The 13,827-nt window shown below is 43.1% G+C and overlaps 1 protein-coding gene across 1 annotated transcript; it reads right to left on the minus strand.

Moving 5' to 3' along the window:
- Nucleotides 1–361: 361 nt before the first annotated feature.
- On the minus strand, nucleotides 362–12,428 carry camlg (calcium modulating ligand). Its single transcript, XM_084319599.1, has 4 exons — nucleotides 12,100–12,428; nucleotides 8,946–9,400; nucleotides 7,963–8,028; nucleotides 362–4,468 (listed from the first exon to the last, which is right to left on the minus strand). Exons 1-4 carry the CDS (start codon nucleotides 12,260–12,262, stop codon nucleotides 4,277–4,279), a joined length of 876 nt encoding a protein of 291 aa, XP_084175725.1. The 5' UTR covers nucleotides 12,263–12,428; the 3' UTR covers nucleotides 362–4,276.
- Nucleotides 12,429–13,827: the final 1,399 nt, after the last annotated feature.

Raw genomic sequence — 13,827 nt, forward strand, 5'->3', positions numbered from 1 at the left:
CCATTTTGCTGGGGACCCCCTCAAGGATCCTGTTGGGTTCCACCCAGACCTGAGTTTGAGAAAGTAACTAAGTACTGGTACTGGTGGAAAGTAAGTACTTTTACTCAAGTTCTGTAAAATCTTTAGGCGTTTGCATTTAAGGGGACTAAATATCAAACTTGAATGAACCAATATAGGTCTATGTATACAGTGCAAGCAACACTACCATCATTGTGTGAGTGATCTACATTTGGATGAATCGTCTCTGATGAGTTGGACATAATTAATTAGTAGGTAATGCATACAAAAAAAGAATCAACGTGAAATGTTACACAAGTCTTTATTGGTTTTGGATTATTTCACATTGCTCATTCCAGCGTACGTTTTTTAAGAAGAGTCAGATACATTATATTGACATGGATTCAATATCGACCCATGGAAAATAATAAAAAGTTCATACAACTGAGAAACAATCATTTTGTAAACATTATCAAAAAGCAAATCAAGTAAATCCAATGAGTAGTAAATCACACCGATGCAGTTACATAAGCGGAGCTGTCGCAGACAAACAGAATCAATTAACTTGGATGAAATGGAGCGAGGAGGACGTCGACATACCACAGAGATAAGAGGAAGGGCATATTTGAGTAAGACCGGGACAAGAGCCAAAAACAAGACATGACATTTAATCAGAATTATCCTGCTGCAGATATACATTAGATATACAAACAAGCAGAGGATCCCACTGCCACAGATAAGTGACAATACACTGTCCAGTAAATCATCATCCCGCTCATCATACATTTCAATAGTTTACTGCGTCTTTAACCCTTTGAGGTGCAAGTCCCCCCCATATAATTCGATTTAGGAATTCTGTAGTGTTCAATGACCAGAAGCCATGTTGTTATGTCGGCCTTCGTTATTACAATGTTTTGTCAAATGAAACTGATTGTACACCTCAGTACTGTCTATCTGTATGTCATGTATCATATATGTTATGATGAATTGAAAATGGGGGACCCTGATGTAAACAAGACGAAAGTCTTTCTCTGGTCTGCATCCCCTTAACAATTGTATGTACTGAGCTGTACTGTACTGTACCCATTCTGCAATCTGTTAATAAACTTTTCAATCAATCAATCAATCAATCAAAGGGTTAAGCATAATGGTGCAAAAAAGATATATGCCACATTCACCAAGTCCTGGAGGACAAATGCATCTTCTGCCTTTACAAAGATTTTCTTTTAATCTTTTTTCACAAAGTAATGAAGGTGGACCTGGACCATTATTAACATTATATGACATCTAGGGGTGGGCGATCAATACGGCATAGATAGTATCGCAATAATTTACATGGCAATATTGTATCAATGCATGGATGATCGATTATTTCTTTACTGCAATGAAAATTATTGAAGTGAGATGAACACACTGAAAACCTTTTTAGATTAAACAGATGTTGACAAGTTTCCTTTGGGGGCATAATTTGCAGTTGAAAAAAAGGTAATAAATCGCAATATGTTAAAAATATTGCAATAATATCGTATTGTGGGGCCTCTGGTGATTCCCACCCCTAATGGCATCACAATGGAAAATGTACCAATGCAGCTGCTGTGGACAAATCATTCCGAATTGAGATGATCAACATTACTTCTATCTCAGTCTCTATGCTGGAAACTGTGGCCCTGTAATGACGATTGTTTGAGAGGTGATAATTCTTAATCCTGTAATTAAGATTCTTTATGAGTGACGATAGTCCTTAATCCTGTAATGATTCTTTATGAGAGGCGATAGTCCTTAATCCTGTAATGAAGATTCTTTATGAGGCGATAGTTCTTAATCCTGTAATGATTCTTTATGAGGCGATAGTCCTTAATCCTGTAATGAAGATTCTTTATGAGGCGATAGTTCTTAATCCTGTAATGATTCTTTATGAGGCGATAGTCCTTAATCCTGTAATGAAGATTCTTTATGAGGCGATAGTCCTTAATCCTGTAATGATCCCCTATGAAGTCTACCGATTAGGGTTCCAGGAGGACAAGGCAGAGGGGTCAACATGAGCACTACATAGATGCTAACTATAAACCTCTTATCAGGGAACATGACACTTTCCTTTTGCTTCGAGAGACACTTCACTGGAAAGCAACACTGCATACTTAATCCCACTCATACGCCAAAGCTATAAGTAGTCTATGCAAATTAGTTTGGTTTGAGTATTACTGAGATTTAATGAGTTGGAATTTCTACCACGGAATTATGTTGTCTAAAAGGAAAGCTATTCCATGTATTGCTAAATAGCTTATTGAATAAATATAAATAAAATATTACACGTTTTACAGAGGGATAGTTGGGGAAAGCCTAGTTTAAGTTATTAAATCATTTCATTATCCTAATATGGTCAATATAGGGATTTCTAGGAATTAAAACTACACACAACTTTACACCAAAATATCTAATGAGCTGAAGACTACAGAGATCTCTCCAGAAGAATCTAAGACAGAATTGTTCATATTTATTAATGTTGTTGTTCAGTCAAGTTACTTTATACACATCACAAGGGCATGCATCATTTGACGAGATGTTAAATAATTAGCTGAGACACCTATAACTGGAGACACGCATCGCTCTAGTGCACCGTTGTTGCTTTGATACATTTGCATTATGCATCATCAGTCAGGTAATCGTGAGTTTGTAATTCCGATAGTGTGCTGCCTTTTTTTAATAATTTTTTTGAAGTGGCATTTTTACAGTGTAAGTTTTAACTTCCTCATTACCACACCTCACATTGCATCAAACCTGACCGATATGTCAAGGAAGTGAATAAGGCTAAATTAAACCTTACAGCTAGCTGGAGAGCAAACACGGGCTGCTCCGAATCTAGTCACCACCGTCTGCTTTTTGCACCAGGGTGCGACCATCAAAACTGTAGCTTTTTTCCCCCAGTTCTACAAGCAACAAGGAAGCTAGCAGGACAACGACTGCAGGACTGCATAAAAGCGATGGGTGCCACCAGTGATCACAGGGGTCTATAAAAGTTGTTAATACATTTGATCAAATGACATATGAGCCATTGTTGTGTATTGCTGTTGCAAAAGGTAACTGCCTGGCGTTTGCATTCTTTAAATATACACACGCAAATAGTAACCCTGTACATATACATTTCTACAGAAAGAGCTTAAGGGTCGCCCCACAGCGCAGAGCTCCCTAGGACAGTTAGGGGTTCAATGCCTTGCTCTGGGCACTGAGATGGTGGGCACGGTAGATGCCAGCGGTGGATCAAACCGGCAACTTTCTGCTCGTGTGTTAATCATAACAGATGAAGAACCTCGATAACCCCTTCTGCAGTACAGGACCAACAGTCCACAGCCAGGAGCCACCTGGACACGGCCACAATCCACAAAACAGCGTTGTATATCTGGACAGCATGACACGGAGCCCCAGCTTATGGATGTCTGGGCTAATCAACTAGAGAGACTCATAGTACATTCACATACACAGAGAAAAGAAGCATAGTCTCGCTTCGCTCGCGTCAGTTTGACGGTTGATATCAACTATCCAAACCGGCGTGAAGACATGCTAGAGCTTTTTGGTCTCAAAAGTAGCAATATTGATATTTACAAAAAATGGGACAGTTTCTAAATGTAGCCTATTCATTTACTACAGAGCGTTCATAGCGGTCCGTTTCATATTCATTGTGAAGATATGCCCACGTTTGCTGAAATGATTTCAACTCAAGCGTTCTTGCCACCTAGAACAAAGTAGTGTTCGTTAGCCTCCGTTCGCATCTTTTCCACTGACTAGTGACTACACATTTGAGCGGCCTCTAAATTTTGCTTTGTATTTGAACGTACTTTCAGCATTTCCCAAACAAACGTATTCGTGCCATTTATTTACCACCAATATCAGAGAGGCCCACACGACAAATTTGATTCTCCAAATGGATACACTGAATGCTTATTGCACAACACACACACACACACACACATCTTTCTGCTACCTGCCTCCCCATGCAACCACCAAAATAACTCAATAAATCATGGGAAACCCTGGACCCTACAGTCACATTTCGTCTGGTCTGTGTGGAAGCTGAAGAGCCATGGTAATGAGCACTAGTCTAGCTGACACACGGCTAGCTCCTCCCTGTCAATCATATGCTCATGTCAACCAGGATAAAATTAGCATGCCTTGTTGTAAATGGACACACACACACACGCACACACACACACAAGGAGGCGGGCTCCGGATAAGAGCGTCTGGCTAAATGCCTAAAACATAAAACGTATCGGGGGTGGTCCCGTCAGTCAGTCTCTGAGCCAAAGAATAGCAGGATTTCGTGGGAGAGGATGAAGGTGAAGAAGTAGGTGCAGAGGTCCGCGAAGACGTCGCCCATCCTCCTGTAGGTGTCCATGGAGCGGTTGATGACCTCTGCCGGGATGCCGGACAGCAGCAGGGCGGCGGTCAGCACCGTGGTCTTGTTCTTCTTCTCAACCTGCCGGATGAGGAAGAGGAGGAGAACAGGGAAGGTAAAGCAGAGGCTCAGCCATAGAACTGGAGTGGATATAATCTTTTACATAGTTGGTACGTTAGTTCTAATTACTACTGTCTGGTTGAATCCTGCCACTCACTACGGTTATCATTACTACTTGCACTTTGTTCCATTTCAGGGTATCTGCTAGTTTCAACAAGTTAAATTGAAGACCTTTTAATACCACTTCAAAACCAATTTCACGACTATACTAGCAAATAAAAACTAAACACATAGCGACACTTAACTGGCGGCTGCACTTGTGCACCAGTTTAAATGATCACGCATTCCATACAAGCTCTCGCCAGACGCACCAAGCTCCCGGGAGCCCCCCCCCCCCGTGTTCCATACAAGCTCTCGCCAGACGCACCAAGCTCCCGGTAGCCCCCCGTGTTCCATACAAGCTCTCGCCAGACGCACCAAGCTCCCGGTAGCCCCGTGTGTTCCATACAAGCTCTCGCCAGACGCACCAAGCTCCCGGTAGCCCCGTGTGTTCCATACAAGCTCTCGCCAGACGCACCAAGCTCCCGGTAGCCCCGTGTGTTCCATACAAGCTCTCGCCAGACGCACCAAGCTCCCGGTAGCCCCGTGTGTTCCATACAAGCTCTCGCCAGACGCACCAAGCTCCCGGTAGCCCCGTGTGTTCCATACAAGCTCTCGCCAGACGCACCAAGCTCCCGGTAGCCCCGTGTGTTCCATACAAGCTCTCGCCAGACGCACCAAGCTCCCGGTAGCCCCGTGTGTTCCATACAAGCTCTCGCCAGACGCACCAAGCTCCCGGTAGCCCCGTGTGTTCCATACAAGCTCTCGCCAGACGCACCAAGCTCCCGGTAGCCCCGTGTGTTCCATACAAGCTCTCGCCAGACGCACCAAGCTCCCGGTAGCCCCGCAAATAACAATGACTTAATACAAAAACACTTCATATATTACTTATTATTTCATCTCCCGACAGCTGGGCTGACCCCCCCCCCCCCCCAATTTAATATCTGTGCAAATGATATTTAACACTTTTTAATACCCCATGCTGCTATGACACTTTAATTTCCCCAAGGGGGTTAATAAAGGAACACTTCACCCGACACTTGACTTAGCACAGCTTCCTATAAGCCCTGGGGGCTTGGCATGTGAAACACAGCACAATAGGTAATGCTCTAGATTCCAAACAACGAGGCTCTGTTTAGTTCACAATCTGACCATGTAGGCCAGGTGCTTTTTGAAGCCGTATCAGGTTCAGGTGTCCCCTCACTCTGTACACCTCTAGGAAATGTTAGTTGTTGTGGTTTAAAATGGGAGTCTATGAGAATTACACCCAACATGAGGTTTATCTCAGTTCCCAAAATGGTAGGAGGGAGCATGAGACATTACTTAAGATGTGGCCTTTAATCTGCCATAAGAAAAGACTAAGGACATTAGACCTCTCAGGTGTACACAGTCTCACGTGTGATATTAGAATTTTAGAGAGCTGAACATTCTAAAGAAGACATCACAACCCGGATCATCAACAGATTAATCTTAATTTTATTCATAGGATTTACTTAACTCCTAGACGTTTGCACCTAATGGGGCTTAAACCAGACCCTCGATGCTCCTTGTGTTTAAACAGTGATATTGATACATTTATGCATATGTATTGGGAATGCCCTCCTGTTAAGATATTCTGGGAAGAAGTAACCACTCAATTATCAGAATTTTTATTTCTGACCATACCTGTACTGCCTTCTGTATTGTTGTTGAATGATGTTTCTCAGTTATCAACCTCTGTACATGTAAAGAGACTAATTTTGTCCGGTCTCACGGCTGCCAAAAAGCTGATAGCATCACGCTGGATTCAACCGGATAAAATGTGCCGGAAGGTATGGGTTCTTACCTATCTCGATGTGATTTATCTAGAGATATCTACCGCATGAATTTTAGGTGTTAATGAAGCCAGCATAGCAATCTGGTCAGATGTGGTGGAGAAGATAAAGGATAGCATATGAACTTGTAATCCCTGGCGTTAAACGGAATAATGGATGGATAGTCCAAGAAGGGGGGGGGGGAGGGAAGGAGAAGGAAAGAGTGAGGAAGAGCAAGCAAGAGCATAATGTGTTGTATTGTATTTATTATGTGTATATCTTTTAATCTACATTTATTTTGATTTAAGTACTGGACAGTGATTATTGTTATTATTATGTCGGTCATAGTCCTGTGATTTATTGTGGATTTCTACTGTTAATGTATTGTGTGTCTAGTTTTATGTTAAAAAAGGGAAAATAAAAAACATTTGTTCTCTTTCCCCTCGAAGTATTGAATAAATAATCTATGAATTGTTCCACTTATCTTTTTTTATGTCTACTTTACAAATACAGGTTTTTCACCAGGTTTTATTTTTTTTTAATTATTATGACGATGTTAGGTAGTCAAGTCAAGTCAAGTCAAGTCAAGAGTTTTATTTGTCACGACATACGGATATGCAATGAAATGCGGGTGGTCTTGCCCGCAACGATGTGCAATTGGTACAACATATAACATATAATAGAATCCAAAATATATACAAAAAATGTGTGCAATAAAATTGTGCAATAACAGGTAGCAGGTAACAATAAATTTGTGCAATGACGGGTAACAGTTGACAGTTAACAGTAGTAGTAATAGTAGTGCAATACACTGTTACTGTTGCTAATACTAATTTAAAGTGGCCTTTCTTTTTGGCAATAAGTGATTTGCTTATTTAAAATCGTATCATGTGCTTACTTTTAATTCATGATGCGGACATAGTTGGGAACGACTGTGAGAAACTGTCATTGTCTGTGTCATTTTTATTGTCTGTACTTGTCTATTTACCTGTGTGAGCTACGAGATACCCCGAATTAGCCCCTAGGGGATGAATAAAGTATCTATCTATCTATAAACCGAAAATGAGTTGGAATTTTTTTTAATAATGTGGGTCAGCATTGTGATCCTAGTCTGCCATTGTATAAAACCTACTAGGAGGAGGAAGAGACACGTGGAGAGGCACAGAATGAAGGAACAAGGACACGGGACATTTAAGATCTCCGCTCTCTTGGGGAGCTCCAGTAGCTCACCACGTACCGCGAGTGCTATTTCAGCGCCGTGGACAACCGTGCTCGTCACGGATCTGGGGCTGAGCGCGTTCGAATCCCGGACGGCAGCCGTGCCTTTCCCAGAGTGTCTTCCCCCCCATCTGAACCCTTTCAGCCTGCTTCTGTCGGTCGAACTTGACCAAGTATGAATGCGATGAAAAAGCGATAAACGCTAAAAAGAACCAGCTGACTGGTCAAAGTTTAAAAAAAAAAAGATCTCCGCTCTCACAATTATATAATTTACACAGATGTATCCATGGCACACGAGCGTGTTCAATTTGTGATTTTGATTCATTTTAATCTGTCATTTTCCACAGTCTCCTATATAAACAGCAAGGACATTTGAAGAAAATGTAATAATGCTAACAAACTCACCTTTGGAAAGTATTTGAATAACCCCATGTATGCCAGCTCCAGGGTAAGAAAGGGTGCAAATATCGACTAGAACAGAATAAGGTGAGAGAGTGCCGTTACTACAATAACACTCACCTTATAAATTGACAACAGTAACAAGTTAGGACAGTAAAGGATATAAGGCAGATAGAAGACTAAAATAGGTCATTGGTATTAGAGAAGTCGGATACCAAGAAGCATGTCAAAGCAAAGCTACTTAAAGCTAGGGTAGGCAAGTATTTTAGAACCATTTTTAGTAATATTTGGGGAAATTCTCTTTACATCACAGACAGCTACCAATAAATCAAATGATCCGAGGGGAAAATAAATCCCATCTTTGTGACTGTTATGTGCCCTGGCCTGTAATCACCAGCCACTCCAAAACCTCAGGGTACCGGAATCTTAACCAATCAGGTTTTTTTGGCCTGCCGAGTGGTGTTCCTGGGGTCACATTGGAAAATAACATCATCATCGCGTTCCCTGTCAAAACCGCCTGCCGATCAGAGGCTGGGAATTATTTTGAATAGATCATAATTATTTTGAATACCAGTGCCTCTGGGAGTCTCTATGGAAAACCTTTCTTGTGCGTGCAGAGCACATGGCGCTGGGCTTGAAAAGTGCTCCCGAGCTTGTTCCATCTTCACTCTTCGCTAATTTCTCCAAAGTTGCCTACCCCGGCATTAATTCTGCCCTTTTTACATAAGAATAGTCATCACATCCCTCTACTAGAGACAAATGGGTTACATCTCAACCAATTTTGTCCCATAACTCCAAGTAAATAAGCAAAATCAGTCTACTTAGTAAGTAAATAGGTGAATAAAACAAAATACGATTGGATCAGTATTCAGTATCAGGCAATACTTAAGGTGTAGTACTCAGAATAGATATAGCGACAGTGAAAAAGTATCATCAGTGCATCACTCATAACAACAAGCACAGCAGCTTAAGCAATGAGCCAGACTCACCAAGTACTGGCAGACAAAGACCCTCACAAAGATGGCGAGGAGGATGCTGCCCACCAGCCTGAAGACCCTGAAGGGGTCAAACTCCTCCACGTCGGAGACGCCGTCCTGCGCCGGCTTCTCATTGGCCAGCTGACTCCGGAGCTTCATGGCGTCGTCGAAGCGGGACAAGTACTTCTGCAGGCCCCCACGCGGGGAGTCGCCGGCGTCGTCCGACCCCAGCTCCCCCCTGTGTCTCTGTCGGACTCCTCCTCCGTCCTCCTCCAGCAGGTCGCCGCAGTCGGGCGGGGGAGAGCCCCTCCTCTCCGGGGTGGCGGTGTGGGAGCGGCTGGCGAGGCCCGAGGCCTCGGGGGGGAAGGGAGAGGGCCGAGGGGAGGCGGACGACGGTGAAGGCCACGTCTCCGTCCTGTTCAGGTCCAGGTGGAACTTGGGCTCATTGTACCGCTGGGCAGCTCCGGCTGTTTTGAAAAGACGAGAGAACATTGTGATAAGAGGCAAAGAAATGCAATAAATTAACCAAGATTCCCTGCCGAACATACAGTTTCCTACAGTTTTTCTGGAAGAAAAAAAAACAGCAGCAAAGGCCAAGGGTATCGATGAAAGACCGGACTAAAGACCTTTCCAAGATGAAGTTATCCGACATCATGTCAACATGGCGGGTTTCACTATAAACAACATTGTTTTAACATGTTGGTAGTCTTTAGAAGACAATTGATGCTAGATTCTCATCAATACCAGTGTGGTAGCCTAATTCAACACAGTTTCTCAGCACATGTTGTGCTCAGTAACCAGCCACACGAATACCAGCTTCTTGCAGTTGTCCGTGCTTCTCCCTTAGATAAACAACGTACTTTACATATCTATGGTTGGTCCCTCTGTATATCCGAGCTGGACACTGGAAAGCACAGAGGTCGTAAATCCTACCTCCCAACTGGGAGCTTCCGAGCTTTGAAACGGAACGTGGCATTACTCCTCCGGTTTCTGGCTTTGAGAGAGAGAGAGAGAGTAGCTCATGTTCACAAATATCGATTACATTTTCCTAGGCCACGGAAATAACAAAATACAATTCTTAATTTGGCCAGCGGTGTCCAATATATCAAATGTGAGAGAACAGACAATATAGCGCCCCTCGTAGGCTAAGTAATCAGTGCAATGTTGTAAATGGTGCGGGACAAGTGGCAAGATGCATCATCCCCTAACATGTAATCAACATCGGACCAGTGGTTGATTGATTGAAAACTTTATTAACAGATTGCAGAATGGGTACAATACAGTACAGCTCAATACACACAATTGTTAAGGGGATGCAGACCAGAGAAAGACTTTCGTCTTGTTTACATCAGGGTCCCCCATTTTCAATTAATCAGGACATATATGACATACATGACATACAGATAGACAGTACTGTGGTGCACCTGGGGCACAAACAGACAATGTAATAGAGCTGCTTTTGATCCGACACAAAACAAATCAGGCCCGACCCTACATGAACCCCGGCAGCAGTTTTGGGCCTGAGCCGGAACTGAATCAAAGCTCTACCCCCTAATGCCAATCAGCATAGTAAAGGAAAAGTTCAGAAATGTGGACAATCCACCCTATGTCCTAGTCATCGATGACATTGTCGAAGGGTAGAGTCCTCTCAGTACAATCCATCCTGTTCTTCATATTGGGATAGTACCCACCTCCTCCCTAGTAAGCCACAAAATGTATGTATTAATGTATGGGTCCTCCACTGTAAAAAGCAATTAAACATGCTCGAAAACGAAAACCACCCGCTTTGCTTTGAGTGCACTGTGTGGAGTAGGTTTCAGCGCTTGCGTCAGGACTTGTACAGTGTGAAGAGTGGCCCCATTGACTTCACATTAGATTTGTGGCCAACTAGCTGGAGCTCCGGGTATGAAGAACACCATGGATTGTGCTGAAAAAGTACTAATGACCGACAGGCAGCAACATCATTGTAGTTGGAAATAGGGCTGGGCGGGTCCAAAATTCTTAACTTACCCGTAAAAGGAACAAAACCAACATTATGGGCAATTTTCCTCTGCAAGCATCCAGCTGCAAGCTAGCCTAGCTTAGCACAAATGATTGGAAGCGGATATGGATCAGCTAGGCAGTTTCCATAATGTTCATGTTGGCATGTTTCTTGTTGTGAATGCCACAAGGCACTGGCGAGATGCATCATTCCTCCAAGTGCTGTCAGAATCACACCAGCAGTGTGTTGACATTATGTGACATTAGGAAACAAGGACACAGTGCCATAGATACAGTACTGTATATTTGCATATCGTATATGTCACAAATGTAACAGTACTAAATACCTGTATGTCATGTATGTCCCTATGCCATAAATGTCATGTATGTTGTGTATGTCATAAATGTCACTATGAATTTGAAAATGGGAGACCCTGATGTAAACAAGACAAACGTCTTTCTCTGGTCTGCATCCCCTTAACAATTGTGTGTATTGAGCCGTACTGTATTGTACCCATTCTGCAATTTGTTAAATAAAGTTTTCATTCATTCATTCCGATGCAAAGCATTCTCGTATAGATTGAATTAGTCTTAAAACAAAGTGCCATGCCTGTGAGCCACCACTAGCGGCAGAGTGGCTACGTGTGAGTGAGCAAATGACTGAATAGTGACATATTGCCTTCACATCTAAAAATACGTGCCACGGGCTAGGAGTTGATGGACAACTTGCTATTGTAATGCAGCTAGCATTCTATACTGTCTATTGTTTCTGTAAACCTTTGTTAGCTGAAATAATACGTTTCCCACTGCTGCTGAGTCAGACACCACTTCAGTCTGACAGCTTAGGCTCGTCCTCCTTGTTGCCCTGCTGCTGCCTGCAGGGGTGCGGCGTTGGAATACACTTCCATCGCCGGAAATATATGGACATGAAGGCTGCCTTTCCTACTTATTAATATAGTTGTGCCTATTCATGTGCAAGTCACCGGATGGAACCAATAATTCCAGTTCAAACTACAGAGATCAGGTGGTGGTGGTTGAAGCCAGTGGTGATTGTGTTGGGAGGAGCTGCTGCTTCGTCTATATACTAGCCAGTTAACAGGGCATTTAGCGACAAGCTGGTTTGGAACATAAAAAGACCCACTGTCTGAGCAACCTGGCAGTGAACATCTAGCTAATTATAATTTACCGTTGGTTTCGGGTTCATTTGTCACATAACCCACGATTCTGTTCATCCGGTCTTCTGAATTCATGAGCAATTTTCGTCTTCGGATCTCAGCTCTCCTCTGCGCCGCAGTCAGACTGCCTTTCTCTTCAGGGGTATTTTGGTCATTTGCTTCTGTGGACTCCATCCTGAAATAAAATACCTAATAACGTATATTTGTATCTAATCACAGAGTATGCAAAATAATAATTTGATCTATACTAGTGTTAACCACATAGCCTAAGCCTAAATCCTTGAATCAATTATTTAGCTATAGCTACGTTACATCGATTGGAGAATGGACCTTGCGTTGCGTTGTCTGAAGTAGAAGTGCGGCGCACACTGATGACCTCATCTCTGAACGCACTGAGCGCGCGGCCGATCCGAAGACAAAGGGCATGCGCGCAAGGAAAGGGCAGGTACCGTGTATGGAGTGATGATTTATATAGGAGCCAAAGCACTCATGAGTTATACCCAGTGTTGCGTTGTTATTATGGGCTGAGCCGCCACGCAGGATAATGACGCCGCGCGCACGCGCGCGCGCACGCGCACGCGCGGCCGCGCGCGCATGCGCATATGTTCCCTCGCGCACAATAATACACTTTGTTTGTATAGCCTTTCATACAGAAACTGCAGCTCAAAGTGCTTCACAACAGAATTAAGACAGGCATAAAATGAGCACATAAAGTGCAGACATATAAAATCAGTTTTTCACATTAGGATCTAACATCCCAACAGGCAACCTTGTTTATGGTTTGATTCAGTTTTAATATAAATAATAAAAATAAAGAGAAGATTAATTAATTATCTACTCAGTCCCGAAGTTTGTGATGTAGATATGGAATGTCCCGGGTTGCTGCTGTTTGCAGAGTGTGTTGTTGTCCGGGGGTGAGTGGTGGGTGGGGGTCTGTGGGCAGCGGCAACTTGGGACGTTCCATATTTACATCACAAAGAGTCCCAGACTGGTTGAAGACACCAGCCTATAGCGGCTATTGTTATGATAATGCGAGGTAGCGCCGGGGCCCGGGACTCGGCAGGTAAACACGAGCCGAGCCGAGCGCAGCGCGTTCTCGCGAGCGCGTGCATGTGCGTGCACGCGCTTCTGCTCAAATCTTTAATACTCAGTGAGGTACCACTGAGTGGTACCCCGTGCCATGAACAACGCATGCCTGGTTATACCTTATGAATAAATGAATGGATGAATGAATGAATGAATGAATGAATGAATGAATGAAAACTTTATTTAACAGATTGCAGAATGGGTACAATACAGTACGGCTCAATACACACAATTGTTAAGGGGATGCAGACCAGAGAAATACGTTTGTCTTGTTTACATCAGGGTCCCCCATTTTCATTTCATATTGACATTTAAGACATACTCAACATACATGACATTTATGGCATAGGGACATATAGGTATTTAGTACTGATACATTTGTGACATATACGGTATTCAAATATACAGTACTGTTACTCATAGATCCTGACAGAGTATATACATATGATGGGGAGGGGACTGTGTTGAAGTCAGAGGTTCTATGTAGGATTGTTATTAACTGTCTAACTGTATATATATATATCTGTTTCCACTAGAGGGCGCTCTAGGCGGAGCTACTCAAGACACCACCAGGTGGCGAGTATAAATAGATATGTCTCCTCCTACTCCATCTCTCTTCCCCCACCTACCTCTCACGAGAAGGACTCATGTGT

This window comes from Notolepis coatsorum, assembly GCF_963971535.1.
Source record: "Notolepis coatsorum genome assembly, chromosome: 8".
Lineage (NCBI taxonomy): Eukaryota > Metazoa > Chordata > Actinopteri > Aulopiformes > Paralepididae > Notolepis > Notolepis coatsorum.

What these genes read in the sequence shown, in the direction of transcription:
- camlg (XM_084319599.1), bottom strand. Translation starts at nt 12,262, where the DNA reads ATGGAGTCCACAGAAGCAAATGACCAAAATACCCCTGAAGAGAAAGGC. An exon ending in TCTTTGTCTGCCAGTACTTG is followed by an intron (nt 8,029 to 8,945) that starts GTGAGTCTGGCT and finishes ATTCTGTTCTAG; the next exon opens with TCGATATTTGCACCCTTTCT. An exon ending in TATTCAAATACTTTCCAAAG is followed by an intron (nt 4,469 to 7,962) that starts GTGAGTTTGTTA and finishes CTCATCCGGCAG; the next exon opens with GTTGAGAAGAAGAACAAGAC.